We start from the raw sequence: 27,881 nt of genomic DNA, 5'->3' as shown, positions 1-27,881 counted from the left end.
GATTACAAGGTCAGGAGTTCAAGACCAGCCTGGCCAAGATGGTGAAATCCCATCTCTACTAAAAATACAGCAAAAAAATTAGCCAGGGATGGTGGCGGGTGCCTGTAATCCCAGCTACTCGGGAGGCTGAGGCAGAGAATTCTTGAACCCGGGAGGTAGAGGTTGCAGTGAGCTGAGATCACGCCACTGCAATCCAGCCTGGGCAACAGAGCAAGACTCTGTCTCTAAATAAATAAATAAATAAATAATAAATTTTAAAAAATAAAAATAAAAATATTAGCTGGGTGTGGTGGTGCACACCTGTAGTCCCAGCTACTTGGGAGACTGAGGTGAAAGGATTGCTTGAGCCCAGGAGTTTGAGGCTGCAGTGAGCCATGATCACTCCACTGCACTCCAGCATGGGTGACAGAGACCCTGTCTCCAAAAAAAAAAAAAAATTGCCTTGGCTCTTCTGGCAAAATTTTAGAATCAGCTTACTAATTTTCAGAAAAATAAACCTGCTGGGATCTTACTTAGAACTGAATTTAACAAGCAGATCAATCTGAGAGAATTGGCATCCTCACAGTATTTTTAATATTATTTTCCAATCCATGGAGATGATATATTCCTTCAATTATATAGCTTTTTAATTTCTCTCCAGAATGTTTCATTGTTTTCAATGTAAAGGTTCTGCACACCCTTTGATATATCTATTTCTAGCTACCAGATTTCTTATGCTTTATAAACTATTTTTGAAATTTTACTTTCTATTTATTGTTGTGTATGAAAACATATAATTGACTTTTTTTTGAGACAAAGTCACGCTCTGTTCCCCAAGCTGGAGTGCAGTGGCGAGATCTCGGCTCACTGCAACCTCCACCTCTGGGGTTCAAGTGATTCTTCTGCCTCAGCCTCCCAAGTAGCTGGGACTATAGGCACATGCCACCACACCCAGCTAATTTTTGTATTTTTGGTAGAGATGGGATATCACTATTTTTTTTTTTTTTTTTGAGACAGAGTCTCGCTCTGCCCAGGCCGGAGTGCGGTGGTGCGATCTCCGCTCACTGCAAGCTCCACCTCCCAGGTTCACACCATTCTCCTGCCTCAGCCTCCCCAGTAGCTGGGACTACAGGCACCCGCCACCACGCCTGGCTAATTTTTTGTATTTTTAGTAGAGACGGGGTTTCACCGTGTTAGCCAGGATGGTCTCGATCTCCTGACCTTGTGATCTGCCCGCCTCGGCCTCCCAAAGTGCTGGGATTATAGGCGTGAGCCACTGCACCCGGCAGGCTTTCACTATTTTGGTCAGGCTGGTCTTGAACTCCTGACCTTGTGATCCTCCCACCTTGGCCTCCCAAAGTGCTGGGATTACAGACATGAGCCACTGTGCCTGGCCATAACTGACTTTTTTTTTTTTTTGTATATTGACCTTATAGTCTGTGACCTTGCTAAATTCACTTATTAACATTATTATTATTATTTTTGAGACGGAGTCTCACTGTGTTGCCCAGGTTGGAGTGCAGTGGCGTGATCTCAGCTCACTGCAACCTCCCCCTCCCGGGTTCAAGCCTACCTCAGCCTCCTGAGTAGCTGGGATTACAGGCGCGTGCCACCATGTCTGGCTAATTTTTGTATTTTTAGTAGAGATGGGATTTCACCATGTTGGTCAGGCTGGTCTTGAACTCCTGACCTCGTGATCTGCCCGCCTCGGCCTCCCAAAGGAAGGGGATTACAGGCGTGAGCCACTGCGCCCGGCTTCACTTATTACTTTTTAGGGGTTTGTAGGTTATTTCAGATTATCTACGTACACAATCATATTAGCAAATACCAAGATTTCTTTTTTTTCCTTTAAAATATTTTTTTTTACTGACTGATAAATGGAGGTGTGATAGTTGACAAATGTGTTTAATTCCTTGTCTCAGAGGCTTACTGTATAGAGTTTTTGTTGATTTCCCCCCCCCCTTTTTTTTTTTGAGACAGAGTCTCACTCTGTCACCCAGGCTAGAGTGCAGTGGCACAATCTTGGCTCACTGCAACCTCCACCTCCCAGGTTCAAGCAATTCTCCTGACTCAGCCATCCAAGTAGCTGAGGTTACAGGCACCCGCCACCACGCCTGGCTAATTTTTGTATTTTTAGTAGAGATGGGGTTTCACCATGTTGGCCAGGCTGGTCTCAAACTCCTCAGGTGATCTGCCTGCCTCGGCCTCCCAAAGTGTTGGGATTACAGGCGTGAGCCACTGTGCCCGGACTGTAGACCTCGTCTGTATCTATCTAGATGATTGTGTGACTTTTCTCCTTTTATGTTGATGTATTAATTGCATTTTTTTTTTTAGATAGAGTCTCACTCTTACATAGGCTGGAGTGCATTGGCATGATCTTAGCTCACTGTAACCTCTACCTCCCCGGTTCAAGCGATTCTGCTGCCTCAACCTCCCGAGTAGCTGAAATTACAGGCATGCACGACCACACCCAGCTAATTTTTGTGTTTTTAGTAGAAACAGGTTTTCACCACGTTGGCCAGGCTGGTCTCGAACTCCTGGCCTCAAGTGATCCACCCATTTTGGCCTCCCAAAGTGCTGGGATTACAGGCGTGAGCCATCACACCTGGCGATTGATTTTCAAGTTTTGAATCACTCTTCTATTTTTGCAATAAACCCGTTAGATCTAATGCATTATCATTTTTATATATTGATAGATCTAGTATGTCTGGGAATCTTATATCTACATTCATGGGAGAGGTTGGTCCCTGGTTTTCCTTTCTTGTAATGTTCTTAACCAGTTTTGTTGTCTAGGTTATGCTGCTTCAAAAGTGAATGGGGGCCAGGCGCCTGTAGCCACACGGGAGGCTGAGGCAGGAGAGAATGGCGTGAACCTGGGAGGCGGAGCTTGCAGTGAGTGGAGATTGCCCCACTGCCCTCCAGCCTGGGTGACAGAGCGAGACTCCGTCTCAAAAAAAAAAAAAAGTGAATTGGAATTTATTCCCCTTTTCTGGAACTTTGTATTAGATTACTGGCTTTGGTGTTTCTTCTTTTGCAATGTGTGAATTTAAGGTTATATATTTCTTTTTTCTTAGACAGTCTCACTCTATCACCCAGGCTGGAGTGCAGTAGTGCCATCTTGGTTCACGGCAACCTCTGTCTCCTGGGTTCAAGAGATTCTTAATCCTTAGCCTTCCAAGTAGCTGGGATTACAGATGTACACCGCCATGCCCGGCTAATTTTTGTATTTTTAGTAGAGATAGGGTTTTGCCATGTTGGCCAGACTGGTCTTGAACTCCTGGCTTTGAGTAATGCACCCACCTCAGCCTTCCAAAGTGCTGGGATTACGGGTGTGAGCCACCACACCCTGCCGAGGTTATGTATTTTTTACTCACGGCACCCTCGAACTCCTGGGCTCAAGCAATCCTCTTGCCTCAGCCTCCCAAGAGCTGGGAGTACAGGAGAGCACCACCACACTCTGCTTTTATTTATGTATTTAAAAAAATGGGGTCGGCTGGGTGCGGTGGCTCATGTCTGCAATCCCGGCATTTTGGGAGGCCAAGGTGGGCAGATCACTTGAAGTCAGGAGACCAGCCTGGCCCACATGGTGAAACTCCGTCTCTACTAAGAAAATACAAAAATTAGGTGGGTGTGGTGGCGTGTACCTGTAATCCCAACTACTTAGGAGACTGAAGCAGGAGAATCACTTGAACCCAGGAGGCTTTGGTTCCAGAGAGCGGAGATCACACCACTGCACTCTAGCCTGGGTAAGAGAGACTCTTCCTTAAAAACAAAAACATATATATCTATATGTATAGATATAGATATATATTTTTTTCTAGTTTCCTTTGCGATTTTCTTGACCCACGGGTTATTTAGAATTATACTGCCTAAGTTTCAAACAGCTAGGGACTTTCTAGTTCCTTTTCCTAGCTTACTCTCACTGTGGTCAGAGAATATTGTATTAAACTTTTTGGAAACTTTTTGAGGCTTGATGGTCCAGCTATGATCAGTTTTGATAAATGCTTAGGTGTAATTAAAAAGAATATGTATGCTATTGGTTAAGAGTGCAAGTGTGGCCGGGCGCGGTGGCTCAAGCCTGTAATCCCAGCACTTTGGGAGGCCGAGGCGGGTGGATCGCGAGGTCAGGAGATCGAGACCATCCTGGCTAACAAGGTGAAACCCCGTCTCTACTAAAAATACAAAAAACTAGCCGGGCGTGGTGGCGGGCGCCTGTAGTCCCAGCTACTCGGAGGCTGAGGCAGGAGAATGGCGTGAACCCGGGAGGCGGAGCTTGCAGTGAGCCGAGATCGCGCCACTGCACTCCAGCCTGGGCGACACAGCGAGACTCCGTCTCAAAAAAAAAAAAAAAAAAAAAAAAGAGTGCAAGTGTTCTCTGAATGTCAATTAAGCCAGTATGTTAACTGTGTTATTTAAATTTTCTGCTTGTTGGCCAGGCACAGTGGCTCATGCCTGCAATCCCAGCACTTTGGGAGGCAGAGGCTGGTGGATCACCTTAGGCCAGGAGTTCGAGACCAGCCTGGCCAACACAGCGAAACCCTGTCTCTACTAAAAATACAAAAATTAGCAGGATGTGGAGGAGGGTGGCTGTAATCCCAGCTACCCAGGAGGCTGAGGCAGGAGAATTGCTTAAACCTGGGAGGCAAAGGTTGCAGTAAGCTGAGAGCGTGCCATTGCACTCCAGCCTGGGTATTAAGAGCGAAACTCCGTTTCCCAAAAACAAAACAAACCAACGCATTTTCTGCTTGTTATATCTGCTTTTGAAATAAACATATCAAAATATTTTTCCAAAAATTAAATTCCATAATGTATCAGGAAAGAAAAATATTTTATTCTATGGTTTCCTATTCCAAATTTTTTCTTTGGGTTTTTGAAAGCAACAACTTTGTATATCCCCCTTTTCCTAGCCTTTAAGCAGCAGGAACAGTGAGCAGAGGAATAACATGTAGTTAGTAAGGAAAGCATGCTCTGAAGGCTACCAATGCTGCTCCTGTTCCACCAATGAAACAGCCACAGGCCCTCTAAGGCCCTTGAAAAAAGAACGTGGAAGCGTAGGTCAGCTGTGTCCCACTGAGAGCCAGGCATGGAAACAATCCTGGAGATGTGCTCCAAGCCTTGAACTTGAGGAAATGAACATCAAAGTTCATGATAAGGTGTTTCAAGCATTACCTTGTCACTGTGGAAGTCTCTCCCTACACTGGCACTAAGTTCTGGCCAATATGGCCAGGAGTGAAGTTCTGTCCCAGTAAAAGATACTTTCATCAGGCAAGGGGCATCATCCCCCTCCCAGCCTCCCAAATAGCTTTTGTACCTCAGATGGAGTCTCCCCAAAAACATGTTCACAAAAGAACCACCACTGCCATCTTGGTAGGGCTGTGTGTGTGTGTGTGTTGTGTAGGTGGATAGAGGGTAGAAGCAGGCATGACAAGGATCACCTGACCAAAGTGCCTAGTTACCCATATACTGACAGAATAAAATCTCCAGTGTAAAGGAAAAATTATTTTTACAAAAACAGAAGCATGTTTTATTTCAATCCTGTTGAGGGAGAGGGATGGGAAAACACAAAATAAGGGGAGGGGTCTCTTTATATAATACACACATCAGGATCAACTACAATGAATAATATCCATTCCACCCCTCCCCCACCAACTCCTATGTGGGTTCCAAGGCCAGCTGAGAATAGATGGGACAAGAATTAAGACACTTTGGCACAGTAACATGGCCAATGCACCGAAAGATGGAGAGAAGAGAATTTCCCAGGGAGCAAGGCCCTGGGCCTCAGCTGCTTCCCCAGTGGAGGGGGAATGAGAAAACTTTGGCTCAGCAGGAAGGCGGTTGTCAAAAATCAGGGTTACCTTAACTGGACTCTCCAGACTCTATTCAGACTACAGACTAGGGTCAAGATGTGTATCCAGTCCATTCTGTTCTCTGCTTTCTCTAAGATCACTTCTCTTCAGGCTTGCGATTATTGAGGGTTTGCCTGCTTCTCCTCTTCATCTTGGAAGGCAGGGGGAGTAAGTGCTTATTCTGCCCTTCTTATATCTAGGCGACTTAATTACTATTTTCTTGGCTCTAAAAAGACAGAAGCCAACTAACAAGTCCGGCTCTCTTTGTGAAAGTCGGCTTGAAGGAGCCCTTGTGTTGGCAAAACTGCCTCCGCAAATTTTTTTTTTTTTTTTTTTTTTGAGCCTGCCCCTTATAGACCCTCCCCAGACTTGTTCAGACACCTCAATTGTGTGAGATGTGGGCAGAAAAGACTTGGTCCCTCTCCAGAGTTGGATTAAGAAATCCCATTGAGATGGGGATGAGAAAGTAGGTGCTAGCAGGGGAAAGGACTGGGGAAAGCAAGGCAGTTTACACTTGGCTGCAGATTCAAGCCTATGGATTGTGAAGAGCCATCTAAGCTCCAGAGAAGAGGAAATCTCTGATACGGTAAGAACAAGTGAATATTTTAGCGGCAACCCTGTATTCCCATAGACCAAAAGAGAATGTGTCAAAAAAAAAAAAAAAAAAAAAAAGACTGAGTGAGCAGAATCCAGCCCTCCATCTTCAACCATCTTCAATTTGAATAAAATTAACTCATACGGCTAATACTGCTCAAGTATAATCACGAAGACAGATGGAGCTGCTGAAATTCACACTAAAACAAAGAATAGGATCAAGTGGACTGTCACCTTAATCCCAAGCACCTCCCTTTTAGAGTTATCGAGAAAGTATCTTTGAAAACTTGGATTGAAGGTGAGGTCCACCACCGCCCCTTGTCCCTCAATACAATACCCTTCCAAGACAGCCTGATGAATTAAGACATCTGTTTTAATAGAAGGGAAGTTTTAAAAAGGGAAAGCACGGAGATTTGGGAAAACTAGCAGCTAAAGCCAGAAACAAGGTTAAGGTCCTTGTGGCATTCCAGACTGGGAGTAGAATGGGAGAAGGGAAACAGGTGGTAGGTTCCTGCTGTCCTTTGGCTTTACATCTTTCCCCTGCCCTCCCATTTCTCCCAACAGCTTGATGCAGCTATTGGCCTGCCAGAGGGGATGTAATGCCCAGACCAACTTTTTATTGAGCTTATGCAGCTAACAGACTTGTAAACAGTGCCAATTGACAAAGTTTTGCTGAATATTACAGCTTGTGCCCACTAAACACACCTCTCTCTGAGATTAAAAACAAAAAAACCAAAGTAAACAAATACTGAGAGAGAATGAAGAGACACATCTTGAGTCTTCCAGGAAGGCAAAATAAAAAACGCCACATGGCTTGGTCCCAGGCGTTCACCATGCCTAGAGTGCTGCTGCTATCACCACTGTCTCCCCTCCCTGCCAGTGGCTAGGTAGAGGTAGGGGAGAAGGGTCATCTTGGACATGCTGCAAATACAGCATTTGCTGGTGTTGACACCCTCCTGGGGCTGTGGTGGCAGACTGCTGTGTCAGGAGCCCATTTCCTGGGAGTAGCAGAGGGAGCCCAGGTCCTCAAGACGGCCTGAGATGGCAGCCCATGCACCTCAGCAGGGGTACCTTGCCCCTTTTCTCCAGTATGGTTCAGCATTGAGGTTGTCTATTCCCAGTCGGTGATAAAACCTGAGCTGTTTTTCTCATAGGTTCCCCCTCCTTTCCCCAATTTGGGGGAATAGTGGGAGGGAACAGGGAAGGATCACTGAGGGGGCAGGGGGATACCCCTGGGATCGGTGACCTGGCCCTCTTGCAGGTTCTTCACCAGTTGTGCAAGCCAGCGTTTCGTGGTGGTGTCATCTTTTAGCACCTGGGCGAAGGTTGTGTCTTTCAGCTGGTCAGGGAGGCACTGCCTGAGTGCTTCACGTGCCCTACATCAGAAACAAACAAACCAACCAGGGAGACCAACAAATAAACCCACATTTTGTGGACAGGGAAGAGCCCCCTTCTTAGACATAAATATTTAGTATACCGTGAATCTATGGCTCCTTAAGACGCCATTAAAATTCTCTAAAGCTGTATTAGGCATAGGCTTACAGATCTCCAAAATCTGTATCCACAAACATTTTCTGAATGATGCCCCAATGTAGAATTTCATGAAAAAGCAAAATTAAAAGCTTCAATAGTTTACTTCCATTCAAACAGCTTTCTGATTTATTACAGTAAATACTGTCAAAATACTCATGTTAGAAATATATGGATTATGGCAAATAAAATATTTCAAAAATCAGTACATTAACAAGGATATAATCAAGATTATGATAACTTAATGAATTTTAATTCTATACTAAGTTATCAATTTGTGTCTTTACAGAAATTGCTTCAGTTTTATGGTTAAAAACCTTAATAAGAGATGAGCAGTGAAAACAAAACTATGGTAGCAGCATTATCAGATGAACTTTTAAACGTTTCATTTTCTTTGAAAAGATGACCAGCAGAAAGTCAAATCTGAAAACCTAAAAAAGGTAAATGTTAACTATTTATAGAGCTATTTTAAACAAAGTTATAGTTTTGCACTCAGACTAGTTTTCTTTAGAAACTAGTCTGACTAGTTTTTTAAACAGACTAGAATTTTAAACAGACACATTTTTAAACTTTGGTGAAAACAAGAACCACTGAAGAACAGGATAAAATGGTCAACAAACAGGTAGGGCTTGAATAAACTCAGTGGCAGGAGACCGAGTTCACATTAAATCAAATCAAGCTAGCTCTGCTCCCAAGAACACAGAAATCGCTCCATTATGTGGTTTAGCAGAATATGAGCAAGTTGCTTTCAGCATGAATTATGGATTTACAAAGCAAAAGGTCAAACATTTCTAAAATGCATTATATCTACAATGTATGATTTCTGGCAGAAAGATTATGAACATAAGCAGATAAAATAATTAGCTCAAGAAACTTATAGGAATCAAGGAGAGAACTGGAAATAGAATTCAAGAGCCCTCTGGGCTGTGTTCCTTTTTAAGAGATCTCTGAAAATATACTTCTCTTTCTGACCACATAGAGTAGCAACAGAAAATTCAAACAACAGGAGTAATGCATCATAAGGTTTCCCTTGGAATCGCCTAGACTCTCTGGAATTTCACAGTAGGATTGAGAGTTACAGTGAGAAGATGAAACTCTGATGGCTATTAAAATTCAGCATTTCAGATTTTTTTTTTTTTTTTTTTTTGAGACGGAGTCTCGCTCTGTCTCCCAGGCTAGAGTGCAGTGGCCCGATCTCAGCTCACTATAACCTCTGCCTCCCGGCTTCAAGCGATTCTCCTGCCTCAGCCTCCCGAGTAGCTGGGACTACAGGCATCCGCCACCACTCCTGGCTAATTTTTTTTTGTATTTTTAGTAGAGACGGGGTTTCACCATATTGGCCAGGCTGGTCTCGAACTCCTGACCTTGTGATCCGCCCGCCTCGGCCTCCCAAAGTGCTGGGATTACAGGCGTGAGCCACCACGCCCGGCCAGCATTTCAGATTTTAAAAGGAATCTAAGTTCTGTCTCAGACAAATTAAATGTAGTTATATCCCTACTTCCCTGTCCTAAAGACACAGGAGCTATGCCATGAGATTGGGAAACTGTTCAGCAGAGTATTTCCCTAAAGTCCTATACATCCTATCAATGTTTACCTGGGGTTATCTGAAAGCCGAAGGTAACATCTCACTACATGCTTCAGCAGACGGGCAGAAGGCTCTTTGGATAGCTGCAGGACCATCTTACCCTGTTTCCCCCAAAATAAGGGGAGGGGTTGGAAAAAAACACACAAAACACAAAAAAATTCTAATTGACATCAGAGATCAGATAGTCCAAGAATCATAAAAGGTTCCAAAATTGTTATTTCTAGTCAGAAGACTGAAGTTGTTCAGTGCCAGTTATAAAGAGATTAAGCTGTGTGATGAGATGTAGTTGTAAAGGGGATAGATGAAAGAACTCACCAAGATCATGGCAACATGGGAGAAACGCTCATACGTCTGACATATATAAGCCAAACCAGTGTCATCTAACAAGATCTTCTGGAGGATGAATGTGGCAACCTGAACCAAAACAAAATCGAAGAGTTTATGAAGTTGCTCAGATTTAATCTTCTCATTGTCTACTCATTTTCCCAAGCATGACTATCAGTCAGAAAATTGAGCAAGCAGGGATCCTTGTGTATTATGTACAACTTATCATATATGTATAGTACAAAGAATAATAAATATTACCATATTGAACATTACTTTGTACCAGTGTTTTTTTCTAGAGACTTTACATGCTTTATCTTATTTTTATAATAAATCAATGAGGTAGGTACCATTATTATTCTCATTTTACATACAAGGGTAGGTTCTGTGTAATAATCAAATTCTTAAAAACTCAGGAGACCTTCTCATTTATAGAGTACCTACTATGTGCCAGGTATAACCGTTAATCAATAATACACCAGGTTAAGGTCCCAAGTGACAAAGTTACTGTGGCAGAGCTGAGATCCAAGCCTCATTTGAATATCTAAGGCTCTTCTCTTTTCCATAAGCCAAGATGATTTATTCAGCTATTCCTCGTCTCTTCCAGATGAAGTAAGGCCTTTCTTTTTTTTCTAGATGGAGTCTTACTCTGTCACCCAAACTGGAGTGCAGTGGCTCCATCTCAGCTCACTGCAACCTCTGCCACCCTGGTTCAACTGATTCTCCTGCCTCAGCCTCCAGAGTAGCTAGGATTACAGGCTCTTGCCACTGTGCCTGTGCCTGGTTAATTTTGGTACTTTTAGTAGAGACGGGGTTTCACCATCTTGGCCAGGGCTGGGCTTGAATCCCTTGACCTTGTGATCCACCTGCCTCGGCCTACCAACGTGCTGGGATTACAGGCGTAAGCCACTGCACTTGGCCAAGGTAAGGCCTTTCTTGTTCTTAAAAGATCCTGAAGAAGTAAGATTTTAAAGTTTCTCTTTGAAGATTATTCTAACAGCAATAAAACATATCCTGGCTGTGAAGCTTATACGTGGCCTCAATTTTTCCCTCAACTTAAGCTCATTAAGTCTTACATAGAAGAGATATTACAACATTAGTTTAATTCAAATCAGACAATCACGATAATGATACTCTTTCTTAGCTGCTCATCAAAATGAATTGTGGAATTATTTTACTATTTTATTGAGGTTATAACACTGTAGTAGGCTGAATAAGGGCTCTCAAAGATATCCAGGCCCTAATCACCAAACTCTGCAAATGTTACCTTAAATAAACAATGGGACTTTGCAGATGTGATTAACTTAAGGATCTTGAGATGGGGGATTATCCCAGTTTATCTAAGTAGGCCTTAAATGTAATCATGAAGTGTCCTTAAAATTGACGTAGAGAAGGCCAGGCAAAGTGGCCCATGCTGGTAATCTCAGCACTTTGGGAGGCCAAGGTGGGAGGACTGCTTGAGGCCAGGAGTTCAAGGATGCAGTGAGTTATGATCATGCCACTGCACTCCAGTCTGGGCGACAGAGAAAACACCATCTCTTAAAAAAAAAAAAAAAAAAAAAAGAGAGAGAGATGTAGAGAGATTTTACCACAAAGGAGAAAGCAATGTGACAAGCAGAGAGAGATCTGAACATGCCACACCACTGGCTCTGAAGATGGAGGGGGCCATAATCCAGGGAATGCAAGAAATGCAGTTCTAGAAGCTGGAAAAGGCAAGGAAAAGACTCTCCTCTATATCCTCCAGAGAAAGCATGACCCCTGATACAATGACTTTAGAATGGTGAAACTCATTTATAACTTGTGACTTCCAAAACTATAAAACAGTAAACTTGCATTGTTTTAAGCCACTAAGCTTCTAGCTTGTGGTAATTTGTTACAGCAGCAGGTTATATAGGAACCTAATATAAACATATACACAGTAAAGTGTGTTAAGTACACTAATCTTAAGTGTTTCTTGAATTTTTACCTATGTACACATTATGTACTATAACCAGATTAAAATACAGAATATTGTATAAAATACAGAATATTTGGGAGGTGGAGGCAGGCGGATTGCCTGAGTTTAGGAGTTCAAGGCTAGCATGGGCTACATGGCGAAACCCGATCTCTACTAAAAATACAAAAAATTAGCTGGGTATGGTGGTGCGTGCCTGTTAGTCCCAGCTACTCAGGAGGCTGAGGCACAAGAATTGCTTGAACCCGGGAGGCGGAGGTTGCAGTGAGCTGAGATTACTCCACTTCACTCCAGCCTGGGTGACAAAGTGAGACTCTATCTCAAAAAAAAAAGAAAAGAAAAAGAAAAAAGTATTTCTACCAACTCATGATTCCAGCATTCCCTTGTACCTTTCCCCAGTCAATGTCCTTCCCTCAGAGATAACCACGAATCCAACTTATTGCCAGTAATTGGCTTTGCTTGTTCTTGAACTTCACATAATCAACATACAGTATGAATTCCCATGTGTCTGGCTTCTTTTGTTCAGCAATGCCTTTGAGATTCATCCATATATTGTATATTTAAAATAAAAAGTTTAAAAATAGCCAGGTATAGGGATGTGTGCCAGTATCACAGCTACCTACTCGAGAGAGGGAAGTGGGAAGACTGCTTGAGTCCCGGAGTTCAAGGCTATAGTGTGCCATGATCATGCCTGTGAATAGCTACTGCATTCCAGTCTGGGCAAAATAGTGAAACCTCGTCTCTTTAAAAACAATAAATTGGCCAGGCACAATGGCTCATGCTTGTACTCCTAGTACTATGGCAAAAGGCAGGAAGATCCTTTGAGCCCAGGTGTTTAAGAGTAGCCCAGGCAACACAGGGAGACCTTGTCTCTACAAAAAATAAAAATAATTAGCTGAGTGTGGTAGAGCAGGCATGTGGTCCCAGCTACTTGTGAAGCTGAGGTGGGAGGATCAACTGAATCTGGGAGGTCGAGGCTGCAGTGAGCCATGCCTCTGTACTCCAGCCTGGGTGACAGAGAGAGAGAGAGATCCTGTCTCAAAATGAATAAATAATTTAATTAAAAATTAAAAAACCAGTGCTCGCTTAGACAGCACATATACTAAAATTGGAACAACACAGAGAAGATTAGTGTGGCCCCTGTGCGAAGATAATACACAAATTCATAAAGCATTCCATATACATATTTTTAAAAGTAAAAAAACCCAAAAAAATCATTATATCCGCTTACACCCAACTCAAGAATATTTATTAGACTAAAAAAGTAATTTAATGTGACAAGGCACATTTTAGAGCAGAGGTTGAATACTACCAAAAATAGTCAGCAATATGGAAAAGAAACCTTGAAAAAAAATCAAATAATATGAAATTTAAAAATTGAAAGTGATTAGAGAAAAAAATACGAAAGACAGATAATAGAGCATAACATGTTGCTGAACCAAGAGGCTTGAACAAATAAAAGAGAAAAATATACAAATTAACAAAAAAGACACAAGTAATATGCTCTTTCAGAAAAAAATTGAGGCTGGGTGCAGTGGCTCACGCCTGTAATCCCAGCACTTTGGGAGGCTGAGATGGGCGGATCATCTGAGGTTAGGAGTTCAAGACCGGCCTGGCCAACATGGTGAAACCCAATCTCTGCTAAAAATACAAAAAAAAAAAAAAAAATTAGCCGAGAGTGGTGGTGTGTGCCTGTAGTCCCAGCTATGTAGGAGGCTGAGGCAGAAGAACTGCTTGAACCTGAGAGGTGGAGGTTGCAGTGAGTTGAGATTATATCACTCTGTCTCAAACAACAACAACAACAACAACAACAAAAACAAAAACAAATTGGCCCGGTGCAGTGGCTCACGACTGTAATCCCAGCACTTTGGGAGGCTGAGGTGGACGGATCACCTGAGGTCAGGAGTTCAACACCAGCCTGGTTAATATGGTGAAATCCCATTTCTACTAAAAATACAAATATTAGCAGGGCATGGTGGCATATGCCTGTAGTCCCAGCTACTTGGGAGGCTGAGGCAGGAGAATCGCTTGAACTTGGGAGGCGGAGGTTGCAATGAGCTGAGATTACATCACTGCACTCCAGCCTGGGTGACACAGCGAGACTCCGTCTCAGAGGAAAAAGAAAAAAGATACATGATTATCAAATGAACTTTAAAAATAATAAAAGACACTTGGAGGTAACCGCGCAAAAAAGTAAGTTCACCTAAAAAAGGAAAGAATTAGGCTGACCCTGAGACTTCTCTGCAATATTCAACGTTAGAAGACAAAAGGACTACGGCAATAGAGGTCTGGGACAGAACAATGAGGTAAGAATTCTGTACCTTGTCATGCTGTCATTCACGGTTAAATTACATAGTAAGCAGAAGCTCAAGTACATATAATTGATTATGTCTTTAAAAAAAGTCTGGTTACAGAAGGAGCAGGATTGAAATTTTAAAATTAAAAAAATTAAACTGTAATAATATACTTAGAATTTACCTGTGGAGTGAGATATGGGTTTGGAGAAAAGAAATTTAGTGTTTAACTTGATTTTCTTCTGAATGGTTTGGGTTTTCCAATAATTGTTTTATAACAATTTTTATTCAAAAGAGAAAAAATATTCATACAAATTTCAAAAGCTTGAAGACAGAAAATGATTCCAGAACTATAAGGAAGCAGCTCAAGAGTCAACACAATGTAAAATCTAAGTTAAAAGCACATACTGTTTTAGAAAGTTCACTTCCAGATTCCATAATTCGCAAACATAAAGGGATAATTTCTGTTGTCAATAAAAAGTTGATTACTTCTTGTTCATCTGTTTTCACCAGGGCCCCTAAAGAAAATAAGGACAAACAAAATTATTTTACAGTTAGGATTTCTAGTTAAAATTAACTTCAAACTGTTTATCCAGTGAGTTGTGGAACTTAAATAACAGAACACAAACTGGGGTTTGTTAGTTAAAGGGATCAGATTCGCACTCATGTTAAAAAAAAAAAAAAAAAAAGAGGAAGACGGTGGCGCAGTAGCTCACATCTGTAATCCCAGCACTTTGGGAGGCCAAGGTGGGCAGATCACTTGAGGTCAGGAGTTCAAGACCAGCCTGGCCAACATGGTGAAACCCCGTCTCTATTAAAAATACAAAAATTAGCAAGGCATGGTGGCAGGCTCCTGTAATCCCAGCTACTCGAGAAGCTGAGGTAGGAGAATCGATTGAACCTGAGAGGTTGCGTGAGCTAAGACTGCACCACTGCATTCCAGTCTGGGCGACAGACTCTCTCAAAAAACAAAAAAACAAAAAAACTATGCTTTCTGCACTAAATTGTCTTGGTACCTTTGTCAAAAATCAACTGACCATAGGTCTCTTTCTGGACTCTTCATTCTGCTCCAATGGTCTGTAAATCTTTTCTTTTCTCCAATATTACACTGCCTCGACTACTATAGTTTTCCAGTAGGTGTGGAAATCAGGTAGTATATGTCTTCCAACTTTGTTAAGAAATGTTTGGATATTCTAGTTCCTTTGACTTTCCATATAAATCTTAGGATCAGTCTATTAGAAGGCTGCCATAACAAAATACCATAGACTGGTGGCTTAAACAACTGAAATTTATTGTCTCATAGTTCTGGCAGCTGAAAGTCTGAGATCAAGCTGGACACGGTGGCTCACGCCTGTAATCACAGCACTTTGGGAGGCTGAGGCAGCTGGATCACCTGAGGTCAGGAGTTCCAAGACCAGCATGGCCAACATGGTGAAACCCTGTCTCTATTAAAAATAAAAAAATTGGCCGGGCGTGGTGGCTCACGCCTGTAATCCCAGCACTTTGGGAGGCCGAGGCGGGCGGATCACGAGGTCAGGAGATCGAGACCATCCTGGTTAACATGGTGATACCCCGTCTCTACTAAAAATACAAAAAATTAACCGGGTGTAGTGGCAGGTGCCTGTAATCCCAGCTCCTCGGGAGGCTGAGGCAGGAGAATGGCGTGAACCCGGGGGGCAGAGCTTGCAGTGAGCCGAGATTGTGCCACTGCACTCCAGCCTGGGCGACAGAGCAAGACTCCATCTCAAAAAAACAAAAACAAAACCCCAAATTTAGCCAGGTGTGGTGGTGCACACCTGTAGTCCCAGCTACTCAGGATGCTGAGGCAGAACTGCTAGAACCCAGGAGGCAAAGGGTGCAGTGAGTCAAAATCATGCCACTGCACTCTAGCCTTGGCAACAGAGCAAGAATCTGTCTCAAAAAAAAAAAAAAAAAAAGCTGAGATCAGGGTGCCAGCATGGTATAGTTCTTGTAAAGGCTCTCTTCCTCGCTTGTAGATGGCCACCTTCTCACTATGTCCTCACATGGCAGAGAGCGAATGAGGGAGAACAAGCTCTTTGGTGTCTCTTCTTAGAAGAATACTAACCTCACCATGAGGGCCATGTCCTCATTCAAACCTAATTATCTCTCAAAGGTCCCATCTCCAAATACCATGACATGAGGGGGTAGGGTTTCAAAGCATGAAATTTTGGGGAGGACACAATTCAGTCCATAGCAGTCAGCCTGTCAATTTCTTTTTTTTTTTTTTTTTTTTTTTTTTTTGAGACGGAGTCTCGCTCTGTCGCCCAGGCTGGAGTGCTGTGGCCGGATCTCAGCTCACTGCAAGCTCCGCCTCCCGGGTTCCCGCCATTCTCCTGCCTCAGGCTCCCGAGTAGCTGGGACTACAGGCGCCCGCCACAGCGCCCGGCTAGTTTTTTGTATTTTTTAGTAGAGACGGGGTTTCACCGTGTTAGCCAGGATGGTCTCGATCTCCTGACCTCGTGATCCGCCCGTCTCGGCCTCCCAAAGTGCTGGGATTACAGGCTTGAGCCACCGCGCCCGGCCCAGCCTGTCAATTTCTATAAAAAATGCTGCTGGGATTTTGTTGGAATTACTCTGAATCTATAGATCACTTTGTGGAGAACGAACAACTTAACAATACTGAATCACTGATATACCAATCAATGAACATGGTTTATCTCTGCATTTTATTTCATTAGAAATCAGTTTTGTAGTTTTCAGTTATAGATCATGAATATATTTTAAAAGATTTATACCCAAATTTTCACGTTTTGGTGCTGTTATAAATGGTAGTTTAAAAAAATTTCAGCTGGGTGCAATGGCTCACAACTGTAATCCCAGCACTTTGGGAGGCCAAGGCAGGAGAATCATTTGAGCCCAGAAGTTTGAGACAAGCCTGGGCAACAAAGTGAGACCTTGTCTCTACAAAAAAATAAGAAAATGTAGCCAGGTGTGGTGCCATGTGCCTATGGTCCCAGTTTCTCAAGGCTGAGGTGGGAGGATTTGTGTGATTCCAGGAGTTTGAGGGTGCAGTGAGCCATGATCATGCCACTGCACTCAAAAGTGAGGCCAGGCGTGGTTGCTCAAGCCTGTAATCCCAGCACTTTGGGAGGCCGAGACGGGCGGATCACGAGATCAGGAGATCAAGACCATCCTAGCTAACACGGTGAAACCCTGTCTCTACTAAAAAAAAAAAAATACAAAAAAACTAGCCGGGTGTGGTGGCGGGCGCCTGTAGTCCCAGCTACTCTGGAGGCTGAGGCAGGAGAATGGCTTAAACCCGGGAGGCGGAGCTTGCAGTGAGCTGAGATCCGGCCACTGCACTCCAGCCCGGGTGACAGAGCGAGACTCCATCTCAAAAAAAAAAATAAAAAAAAATAAAAAGTGGGTGACAGAGCAAGACCTTGTCTCAAAAAAAAAATCAATTCCCTATTGTTCATTGCTAGTAAATAGAAATTTAATTTTTATTTTTATTTTTGAGACAGAGTCTCCCACTGCCACCCAGGCTGGAGCGCAGTGGCGCAGTCTTGGCTCACTGCAATCACTGTATCTCTACCTCCCAGGTTCAAGCAATTCTCCTGCCTCAGCCTCCCCAGCAGCTGGGACTACAGGCACATGCCACCATGCCCGGCTAATTTTTGCCTTTTTTTTTTTTATTCTTTTTCAGTAGAGATGGGGTTTCACCATGTGGGCCAGGCTGGTCTTGAACTCCTGACCTCAAGTGATCTACCCGCCTCGGCCTCCCGAAATGCTGGGATTACAGGTATGAGCCACCATGCCCGGACATGATTGATTTTTTATATGCTGACTTTGTATCCTGCAACCTTGCTAAACTTACTAGCTTTAGGTTTAGTAGTTTTTTTGTAGATTATTTGGGATTGTCTATGAAATAATATTGCCTGTGAGTAGCTAGTACTGTTTTTTCTTTCTAATTTGAAGGCTCTTTATTAAATGGGAGTAGTGAGAATGAACATCCTTGCTTTGTACTTGATCTTAGGAAAAAAGTATTCAGTTTTTCAACATTAACTAAAATTTTTTCATGCTCAAGTTAATGTTTTTATATACATCTACTATGGGAGATAAGGGTAAACATTTTTTACTTAAGAAAATAATGTATCAGCTATTTCAGCTCTCAGACTCCTGGGTAGCAAAGAACTATCTCTGGGCTTATGAAATGTTAATCCATTCAAGCACTTTTTTTGTTTTGTTTTCTTCCTTTCTCAATGCTTTTTTCTTAAAATTATAAACCACAATCAGGAAATACAATTTAAAAGTTTGGCATGTAAGGAGTAACAATTGTCTCATATACTCAACGTAATCCGAGCCTAAAGAAAACATTTATATCCTTAACTCATAAATGTATCATCTAAGTAGGATGATTTAAGTTAGGGTTAAGGATATAAATGTTTTCTCAGTCAGTCTGGTTAGAGCTTTATCAATTTTACTGACTTTTCCCCAAAGAATCAGCTTGTCTGGTTTTATTAACAGTCTAATGCTGGTCTCACAAAGAGTTGAGAAACGTTCCCTCCTTTCTATGTTCTGGAAAAGTTTTGTAGAATTGGTTTATTTCTTCTTTATGTATTTGGTAAAATTTACTAGTGAAGACAGGTGAGCCATTTTTATGTCAGAAGGTTTGCAACTACAAAAACAATGTACTTCATAGATATAAAACTATTCAGCTTACCTGTTTTTTCTTGAGTGCAATTTGGCAAATAGCATCTTTCAAAGAATGTTTTCATTTCATCTAAGTTGTGAAATTTATGAGTATGGAGTTGTAAGCAGTATTCCTTTACTTTCCTTTTAATGTCTGAAGAGTCTGAGATCTGAAATTGCTGATATATTATTTTAAGTAAAAAGTATTTTATTCATACCCCCACAGTAAATGTATTTATACATTAACTTGAGCATGAAAAAATTTAACTAGGTGAACTGACAGATTCATATTCCTGGAGTTATGGGAGAATTACAGGTTTTCAGAATGCTTAGTGTATTTGACATGCACATTCTTAGGGTGTTTCAGATATACGAAGCATTCTGGTATTAGAAGTAAGAAAAACAAACAAAAAAAGACAGTGGTGTGTGCCTGTGCCCATGGTCCCTATTACTTGGGAGGCTGAGGCAGGAGGATCACTTGAGCCTAGGAGTTCAAGTCCAGCCTGGGTAACACAGCAAGACCCTATCAGGAAGAGAGGACAGGAGAGGGAGAGGGCGAGGGCGAGGGCGAGGGTGAGGTCAAGTCCCAAATGTAAACTCTTATTCCTTTAATAATACTCTTTATATATTGAATCGAGTTCTTATGCTTTACTCTCCCTGCAATTCCAGCAAATGTTTTTACATATATGCTGAATTTAATACCAAAGGTTAGGTCTCAAAGCCTTATTAACAACACTTAGAAGTGTGCCTGATAGGAGTCATCATGTTCCTGATACTTACTGATTAGTGAATGAGACAACGTCAAAGAGAAAAATGAATGAGTGGTGTACAAAAATCATGAGCGGCAAGACAAAACACCCAACTTGGACTACTACTGTGAGTATTTCAGGCTTGCAAAACAATTCTAATAACTTACCAATAACTCCAAGGCTGGTGAGCCGAAGATACTCAAAGGGACGTGTTTTGCTGACAGTGTGCAAAAAGGGGTACAAAAAAAGTGGGATGTGTGCTGCGAGAAACGCTGACCTGGAAGAAAACAATAATTACATTCACAGCCCAGGGTTGATTTCTAAGGATCCTGAACTTTCAAATTTCTAGGTGGTTAATTCTGTAAGGCCTTAACACTGTCAGAGCAAGGAATCCTTAGGAAACAATATTACTGGTCATTAGTTTCAATCAATGGTTCTCAAATGGGGTAAATTTTCCCCCCATGTGGCAATGTCTGAAGACATTTTTGATTGTCACAACTCAGGATTATAGAGCACTGTTGGCATCCAGTGGGCAGAGGCCAGAGATGCCATTAAACATCCTACAATGCACAGGACAGTCCTCTCCTGCCCTCTCCTTCCCACCACAAAGATTCATCCAGCCCCAGATGTTAATGGTGCAAAAGTTGAAAACCCTAGTCCAGGTCACAGTGGCTAAGAAAACACATGATTTTCCCTGTAATCAGCAGAAAGTACCTTACAAACTGATTAACTTAAAATATCCAATTGTGGATTTTAAAAAATAGACCACAAAATGCTATTAAGTGTCCAAGAGATTGTCCCAGATTACCTCCCTCACCTATGACTGAATAATAGTATTCACAGGTGCAGTCGAATAAACCTTACAAACCAAGACAACAAAACAAAGCAGCCATTATCAGGCTTACCTGCTATACTTTAATAAGCACATACTTCTTTCTTTGTTAGGGCATTTCAGATACACAAACCATTCTGAAAACAGTTTAGTCAGGCAACTAATATGGAAATCAGTCTATTATTTTATATTATTTATAGTTATACCTTGTAGAAGAGCCAACGCCCAAGATTTTTAACACTCAAAGTACTCTTGTGTTTTTATTAAGTGCTTAAAAGTAATTTTCTTAGTAACTTCTCTAAAGCTATGTAAGGTCAGTGCCAACCTAGCATTCATATTTCATAAGGAAACTTGATAAAGAGGAAAGGCTTTAGTAAGATGACTGTTAAGTGCCTTTGGGGTCATAGAAGTCCACAAAGTAGATTCCTGAACAGGATTTCCCTTTTCTTAGTTTTTCAGATATGACAGGTGGCAAAAATATTTTAACTCACATGCCAATTCTCGCCTATTATAGAGGGCACTGCGAATGCTATGTTAAGAAGGATTCTGAAGTCAAATCTGGGTTCAGTTGGGGAAAAGTGCTAGAAAAATATTTACTAAATTCCTCTTATATGCCATGCACTATGCCTCACAGATGACATAGTGTTAATAACAGGTTAGGGAGTGAGAAGTAGCTATATGCCTGATACCTTTCCTGTAACGTCAACACTGTTTCTTTAAAGTTCTTTGGGTAAAAGTAAACAAGAATCCGGAAGACCAGGGGAGAGAGAGAGACACACACACACACACACACTCGCTTGCTCTCTCTCTTGCATGCCCTTGCTTTTATTATTCAGAGAAAGTTTAGGACCATATTCAATGTATAGCTCCCCCAAATGACTAACCCAAAGCATTTACCTGGTTTCTGGATGTGATGCTACACATTGCAGTAATGCCAGAGCATTGCAAACTCTGTTAGACTGGTGTGCTGTCAAGGTTGGTGGGTTGATAGATGGATAAATATTTACAATTTCCTAAAAAATGGAAATCAGCATCAGATGAATAAAGAATAACTAAAAATTAATTCCCATGGTACTAAAGCAAAACAAAAAAAAGGCAAAGAAAATAGCTCTTAATTCTATGCATCTTTTAAGAACTGAATCATCAAAGAGGGAGCAGAAATAATGCTCATATCCTTTCATCACAAACTTACTTGGCTGAGACTAGCTAAGACATTTCTACATTTGTCTCTAGGAAGATTTCTATGGAGGCAAATGTAGTCATCTACACTTCCTGTTATATTCTCCAGCCACTGAGGCTATCAGTTGAGGGATACTCAAATTTGTATAATCCCTCCTTTTGCCAGCATCCTGCTTTAAGTTACAGTGATGAGATCGCTGGCCAGAAAGTGTCAAGTCAACCACAGTGACTCATAAAGAAGTTTGAATCTGATTAGGTAGTAACTATAGTAAGGACATGAATCAATGGGTGGCGATATGTATAAACAGCAGTGAATATATGCACTATCTGGCAAAAAGTAATGACTTACTCAATACAATTCCGTTTATATATATATATATTTTTTTGAGACAGTGTCTCACTCTGTCATCCTGGCAGAGTGCAGTGGCATGATCATGGCTCACTGCAGCCTCCACCTCCTGGGCTCAATTGATCCTCCCACTTCAGCCTCCCAAGAGGCTGGGATTACAGGGGTATACCACCAAGACTGGCTAATTTTTATATTTTTTTGTAGAGATGATGTTTTGCCATGTTGCCCAGGCTGGTCTCAAACTCCTGGGCTCAAGCAATCCTCCCAACTCAGTCTGCCAAAGTGCTGGGATTACAAGCATGAGCCACTGCACACGGCTACAATTTTCCATTTACATTATTTGTAAAACTTTTACATAGAAAAACGTTCCCATAACAAAGAACAGTTTCTTGGCTAAATGCAATAGAGATGGAATGTGAATTTACTTAAGAGTTGAAAAGTTAATCTAATTATTAGGAATTTGGGGCAATACGTTAATGGATGATCATGCCACTACCTAGGTATTTCAGTATTGTGCCATACCAATTAATTAGCCAACAGTGACCACTCTGGTTTGAACCGAACTTTAGTTATCTATTATTTAATGTACAAGTGTATCCACCTTTAATACTACAGCTGTTATATTTTCAACATTTCTTTTCCAGGCCAGGCATGGTGGCTCACGCCTGTAATCCCAATACTTTGGGAGGCCGAGGTGGGTGGATCACAAGGTCAGGAGTTCAAGATCAGCCCGACCAACATGGTGAAACTCCATATCTACTAAAAAAAAAAAAAAAAAAATAGCCAGGCATAGTGACGCATGCCTGTAATCCCAGCCACTCAGGAGGCTGAGGCAGGAGAACCGTTTGAATCCAGCAGGCAGAGGTTGCAGTGAGCCAGGATTGCATCATTGCACTCCAGTCTGGGAGACAGAGCGAGACTCCGTCTCAAGAAAACAAAACAAAACAAACAAACAAACAAAAACCCTCAAGAAACATTTCTTTTCCATGGAATATATTATACCTTGTGGTCCTTATACTCTACCTTCCACCTTTCTCCCGCTGTCATGTAGATTTATCTTACGGTACTCCTAAAGCTATGTCTGTCAAAGAGTAGTTCTTAGATCATCTGCATCACAATCATCTGGGGGTGGTGAAAGTGCTTATTAAAATATAGAGTAGAGGGCCCACCTCAGACTGACTAAATTGAATCTCTTGGGTAAGGATCCAAGAATTTGCATTTTAACGAATATCTCAGACCTTTCTAAAATAGGTTCTTACAAATGCAGATTTTTAAAGAATCATCCTCCTAAAGTCTTCAAATCATTTGGGCAAAAGTAAAGAAATATACAAGGGTAATGAAAAGAACTGAACTGCCAATCATGGATATAAACCCACCTGTAAAAGTGCTGCAATAGTACCAAATGAATGCCACAGCATGGGTGCAAGGTCAGGAACAGACTCTCGCTTCTTACTTAGCTCCAGCAAAGCATTTTCCCTTGTCTCAGGACTCGACAGCTCATTGATCCACTGATAGATCTTTTCTCTATCCACTTGTGCCAGTGCAGTAGGCACAGGCTTCAGATGAAGACAAGAAAGTAAATATGAGTTTATTAGAGTCAAACCAAGTCTTACCCTGCAACAGAGTTTTAGAGGAAATATATTTTCCATGAATACCAGGGGAGCTTTTCTAAATACATACATTTGATGTCAACTATTCAATCTCTTTGGCAGTTACTGATGAAAATCTAAAATGCACACATACCCTTTGATAATTCCATGTTTAGGAATTTATCCTGTAGGTATAATTGGGCTGTGCTAAAGATATACCAGGATGTTTACTGTTCCACTGTTTTAAAAGCAGAAAACTGGCCAGGCGTGGTGGCACACGCCTGTAATCCCAGCGTTTTGGGAGGCCATGGTGGGTGGATCACTTGAGGTCAGGAGTTCGAGACCAGCCTGGCCAACATGGCGAAACCCCGTCTCTACTAAAAATACCAAAATTAGCTTGGTGTGGTGATGGGCGCCTGTAATCCCAGCTACTCAGGAGGCTGAGACAGGAGAATTGCTTGAACTTGGGAGGTGGAGGTTGTAGTGACCCAAGATACGGCCACTGTACTCCAACCTGGATGACAGAGCAAGAGTGTGTCGCCAAAAAAAAAAAAAAAAAAAAAGCAAAAGCCAAAGCCAGGTGTGGTGGTGCATGCCTGTAGTCCTAGCTACTCAGGAGGCTGAGGCACTAGAGTTGCTTGAGCGTGGGAGGTGGAAGTTATAGTGAGCTGAGATTGCACCATTGCACTCCAGCTTGGGCGACAGAGTGAGACTCTGTCTCAATAAATACATAAATAAATGCAGAAAACTGGGCTGGGCGTGGTGGCTCACGCCTGTAATCCCAGCACTTTGGGAGGCCGAGACAGGTGGATCATGAGGTCAGAAGATGGAGACCATCCTGGCTAACACGATGAAACCCCATCTCTACTAAAAATACAAAAAGTTAGCCAAGCGTGGTGGTGTGCGCTTGTAGTCTCAGCTACTTAGGAGGCTGAGGCAGGAGAATGGCGTGAACCCGGGAGGCGGAGCTTGCAGTGAGCTGAGATCACACCACTGCATTCCAGCCTGGGCGACAGTGCGAGACTCCATCTCAAAAAAAAAAAAAAAAAAAAAGGCAGAAAACTAACAAGTATCTTCTCAATAAGAGACTGGTTAAATATTGGTGCAGCTTTATAATGTGATACTATGTAGTCCTTTAAAAAAAGCAGCAGCTCTCTATATACTGAATATTGATACTAAGTAAAAACAATAAAAGGGTTACAGAAGAGCATATAAAATGTTTCCATTAATACACACATATATAAAAATAAAAAATACATTCTTACACATTTACATATAACATTTCTAGAAGGACACATAAAAAACTGTTAACTGTAGTTACCTCTAAGGTTGGGGATTTATAGGGAGACTTACTTTTCATTGTTTACACTAAAACCTTTTGCATAAACTTTTTTTTTAAAAAAAAACCATATACACATAATAGTTTTTGAGAGAAAAAAAATTATGCCTTCCCATTACTGGTCCTTCCCCAGTGATTCTGACATCCCCCCTCAACTGAGCAGAAAACCTGTAATTTGGAAAAGCTCTCCCTCTTAATGATTCTGCAATATATTATCTAACTACATCCCTTTGAGAACCATTCATTACTTACTCATGTAGGAAATACAGACTTAATAGGGCATGCTTTCATTATTATGCTAAAGAATCACAATATTCCCCCCAAATCTGAGTATTTTATTATTCTCTACAGTCATCAAATATCTTTGTGATCTTGGTTAAGTTCCTTAATTATTCTTATCTGGAAAACAAGATGGGAGACTAGAAAAATGATAATGGCTACCCCTAAGCTTTAAACTGCTAACAAATTCCTGGTGATTTCTATCTCTATGCCCAAAATTCTCAGGTAATTGCCCCCAACCATGAGAAATAAAAGAGGAGGTGGGGAAAAGCTATCTACACTTGCAGATGAGATCACTAATGTTCAGAGGAATTAACTCACTCAATTTAACCAGGTATGAAGTTGCATATTCCTGTACTTTTTTGAACTATAATACAGTTTCTCACAGTACTTACAAGTTCCCAATAGACCTTAGCATGACAGAATGATGACCTACACATTGTACAGATGTAAAGACAAAGAACAAAAAGAACTGCCTTTGTTGAAGAACAGAATTAAGCATAAAATAGACTTTGAGTGGATTCAAATTTACTCTATCCAACCTGAATAATGGCCTTTTAAAAATGGAAGCTTGATTATAAGCTCTTAGCCTGATGTTTACTATTTCACTAGCCTGACAGAAAGAACCACAACGTGTTCTGCTAAATAGACTGAAATACAATGCAGCTTAAGCTTTCTTTGAGTGCCTTACAGTAATCTGCTAAAAGCTGTTTTGTAACTCCCTTCAGGGATGGCCCTCAAGGAATCAATCATAGGCTCTTAGAGCAACAATACGATAGAAGGAATCTGGTAGCTTTTTTCCTCCTTTCCTCACAGCAAAAGCAGTGTTGTTCAGGCACTTGCCCTTTCTAGGCAGCCACAAACAGGCCCTCAACTTAAAAACTATTTTTGGAAATGTAATTCCTACCTGAAGATAGGGTATGTGTTTATTTAGAATATTACATCACCTTAGACGCTCAGCAGGAACACAAGATAAAATTTTAGCATTAGGTTTCCTGCCCAGTCTCTTGGATGACCCCACAATCCAGTAACTAAAGGAGGCCTCACAGACACTGGTCTGGCAATACAGTACCTATCCTGATTAATCAGTACCCATTCCAGTCGATCTTCCCCAAAGTCTTGTCATACAGATACCACCATCAGTAAACTCCATCACCCCTACTAGAGCCAGTCTGTGACTTGCAGTTGGCATCTTGTACCCCATCTTTGCCCTTGTAACCACTGGTTTGCATACCATGACTCCTGAACACCAGGCCCCATCCCCACATATTCTCTTTCTGGAGCTGGCCTGATGCCCACAGAGAAGATGGTACTGCTGGCAGTGGTGTGGGCACTCTGAAAGGCCAATGCCTGGTGCGTACATGGGTTCCTAAAGCCATGGACACCTGCTGTTAGCAGTATTCCAATTTGTGAGATTATTTGTGGGGGCTACAGCCTCCATGTGCTTTTGATTCTAAGAGAGCTAGAACCATGTCAGGTGGGTGGTAATGTGGCCCCCACGGGCACTAGCTTGGTGTTATGGGTTCTGCTGTCATTCTAGCCAAAAGGAGGGCAGTTTGGTGCCAGGAAATATCTAGGGTAGGGATCCTCCTTTTCATCATCCCTGCTGAATTTCACCCCCAATTTAATAGCAGTAGTAAGTTACACCAACTGAATACCCACCTGTCAATGGGACGAATACAATTTTTTAAAAATAAAAATGAGAGCTTAAAACATACAGGGCTTACTCTGCCAGGCACTGTCCTAAATACTTATAATACTTATCAGCACTCTCATTTTATAGATAAGGAAAATCTGAGGCACAGAGAAGTTATTTAAAATTTAAATGGCAAGCTAGGATTTGTACCCAGGTGGCACAGGGTGTGGCACAGTGTGTGCCACCCAGTGTGGCAACAGGGCCCACACTTCTAACTGCTTTGCTAATACTGCTTCTCATCTGCCTGAAAGACGAAATCTGATCTAAAGATGACTTTTTTTTTTTCCCCCCTGAGATGGAGCCTCGCTCTCTCTCCCAGGCTGGAGTGCAGTGGTGTGATCTCAGCTTACTGCAACTTCCGCCTCCCAGGTTCAAGCGATTCTTCTGCCTCGGCCTCCCCAGTAGCTGGGACTACAGGCATGTGCCACCATATCCGGCTAATTTTTGTATGTTTAGTAGAGTTGGGATCTCACCACATTGGCCAGGCTGATCTCAAACTCCTGACCTCAAGTGATCTGCCTGCCTTGGCCTCCCAAAGTGCTGGAATTACAGGTGTAAGCCACTGTGCTCAGCCTAAAAATGACTTTCTAATAAATTATATTACTTGACCTAGACAATATAGTTAATACGTAAAAATCTCAGACAATAAGTAAAATGTTATCGGTGGTAGTTCAACAAAATCTGACAGAACACTCAGTACCATGAGCATTGATGTTAGGAGAAATTCTCTACTTATTGAGATTACAAAGCACTTAATAGGTGTTGTTTTCAGAGAGAAGTCAGTGCAATAGTTTGACATAGTTCCCTGTGTCACATTATGGATCAGATGGGGCATTAATTTACTTAGTGAGAACCACCAATACAAACACACAGACATATAACAAGCAATTTTATAACACACATATAGGAATTTCATTGTTTTGGAGAGTAAAAGGGAAAACATTCTTATATTTTGAGTTATATATTAATCTATATAACCAGATGATTGGTAAAATATTTTGGACGTCATCCCTAAATAAAATACCAAAACTCAAAATGTATCTTACTCTTCTTCCATATCCCAAGAGTTATTTAGGCCCATCTTTCACAAAAAAGAATCTGTAATTCACA

The 27,881-nt window shown here is 41.8% G+C and overlaps 1 protein-coding gene and 1 non-coding gene across 3 annotated transcripts in view; one reads left to right on the top strand and one right to left on the bottom strand.

Moving 5' to 3' along the window:
* Positions 1 to 5,476: 5,476 nt before the first annotated feature.
* Positions 5,477 to 27,881, bottom strand: part of CNOT9 (CCR4-NOT transcription complex subunit 9) — a 30,907-nt gene continuing 8,502 nt past the window's right edge. The window contains exons 2-8 of one of the 2 annotated variants that reach the window (XM_025403918.1): positions 23,245 to 23,424; positions 21,238 to 21,353; positions 19,676 to 19,785; positions 14,515 to 14,624; positions 9,850 to 9,948; positions 9,544 to 9,635; positions 5,477 to 7,795 (exon numbers count right to left, since the gene is read on the bottom strand). In XM_025403918.1, the coding sequence (XP_025259703.1) occupies positions 7,627 to 7,795; positions 9,544 to 9,635; positions 9,850 to 9,948; positions 14,515 to 14,624; positions 19,676 to 19,785; positions 21,238 to 21,353; positions 23,245 to 23,424 (876 nt within the window). In that variant the 3' untranslated portion in view covers positions 5,477 to 7,626. Of the gene's footprint in view, positions 7,796 to 8,047; positions 8,381 to 9,543; positions 9,636 to 9,849; positions 9,949 to 14,514; positions 14,625 to 19,675; positions 19,786 to 21,237; positions 21,354 to 23,244; positions 23,425 to 27,881 lie in introns of those variants that run through there. The other variant, XM_025403919.1, reaches the window with a different exon arrangement.
* Positions 12,891 to 12,997, top strand: LOC112636890. Its single transcript, XR_003122344.1, has one exon. It is a non-coding gene; the product is annotated as a U6 spliceosomal RNA (small nuclear RNA).

This window comes from Theropithecus gelada, chromosome 12 (assembly GCF_003255815.1).
Source record: "Theropithecus gelada isolate Dixy chromosome 12, Tgel_1.0, whole genome shotgun sequence".
Classification (NCBI taxonomy): domain Eukaryota; kingdom Metazoa; phylum Chordata; class Mammalia; order Primates; family Cercopithecidae; genus Theropithecus; species Theropithecus gelada.
The sequence above is the reverse complement of the archived record's forward strand: the minus strand, read 5'-3'. Positions and strand labels throughout refer to the sequence as shown.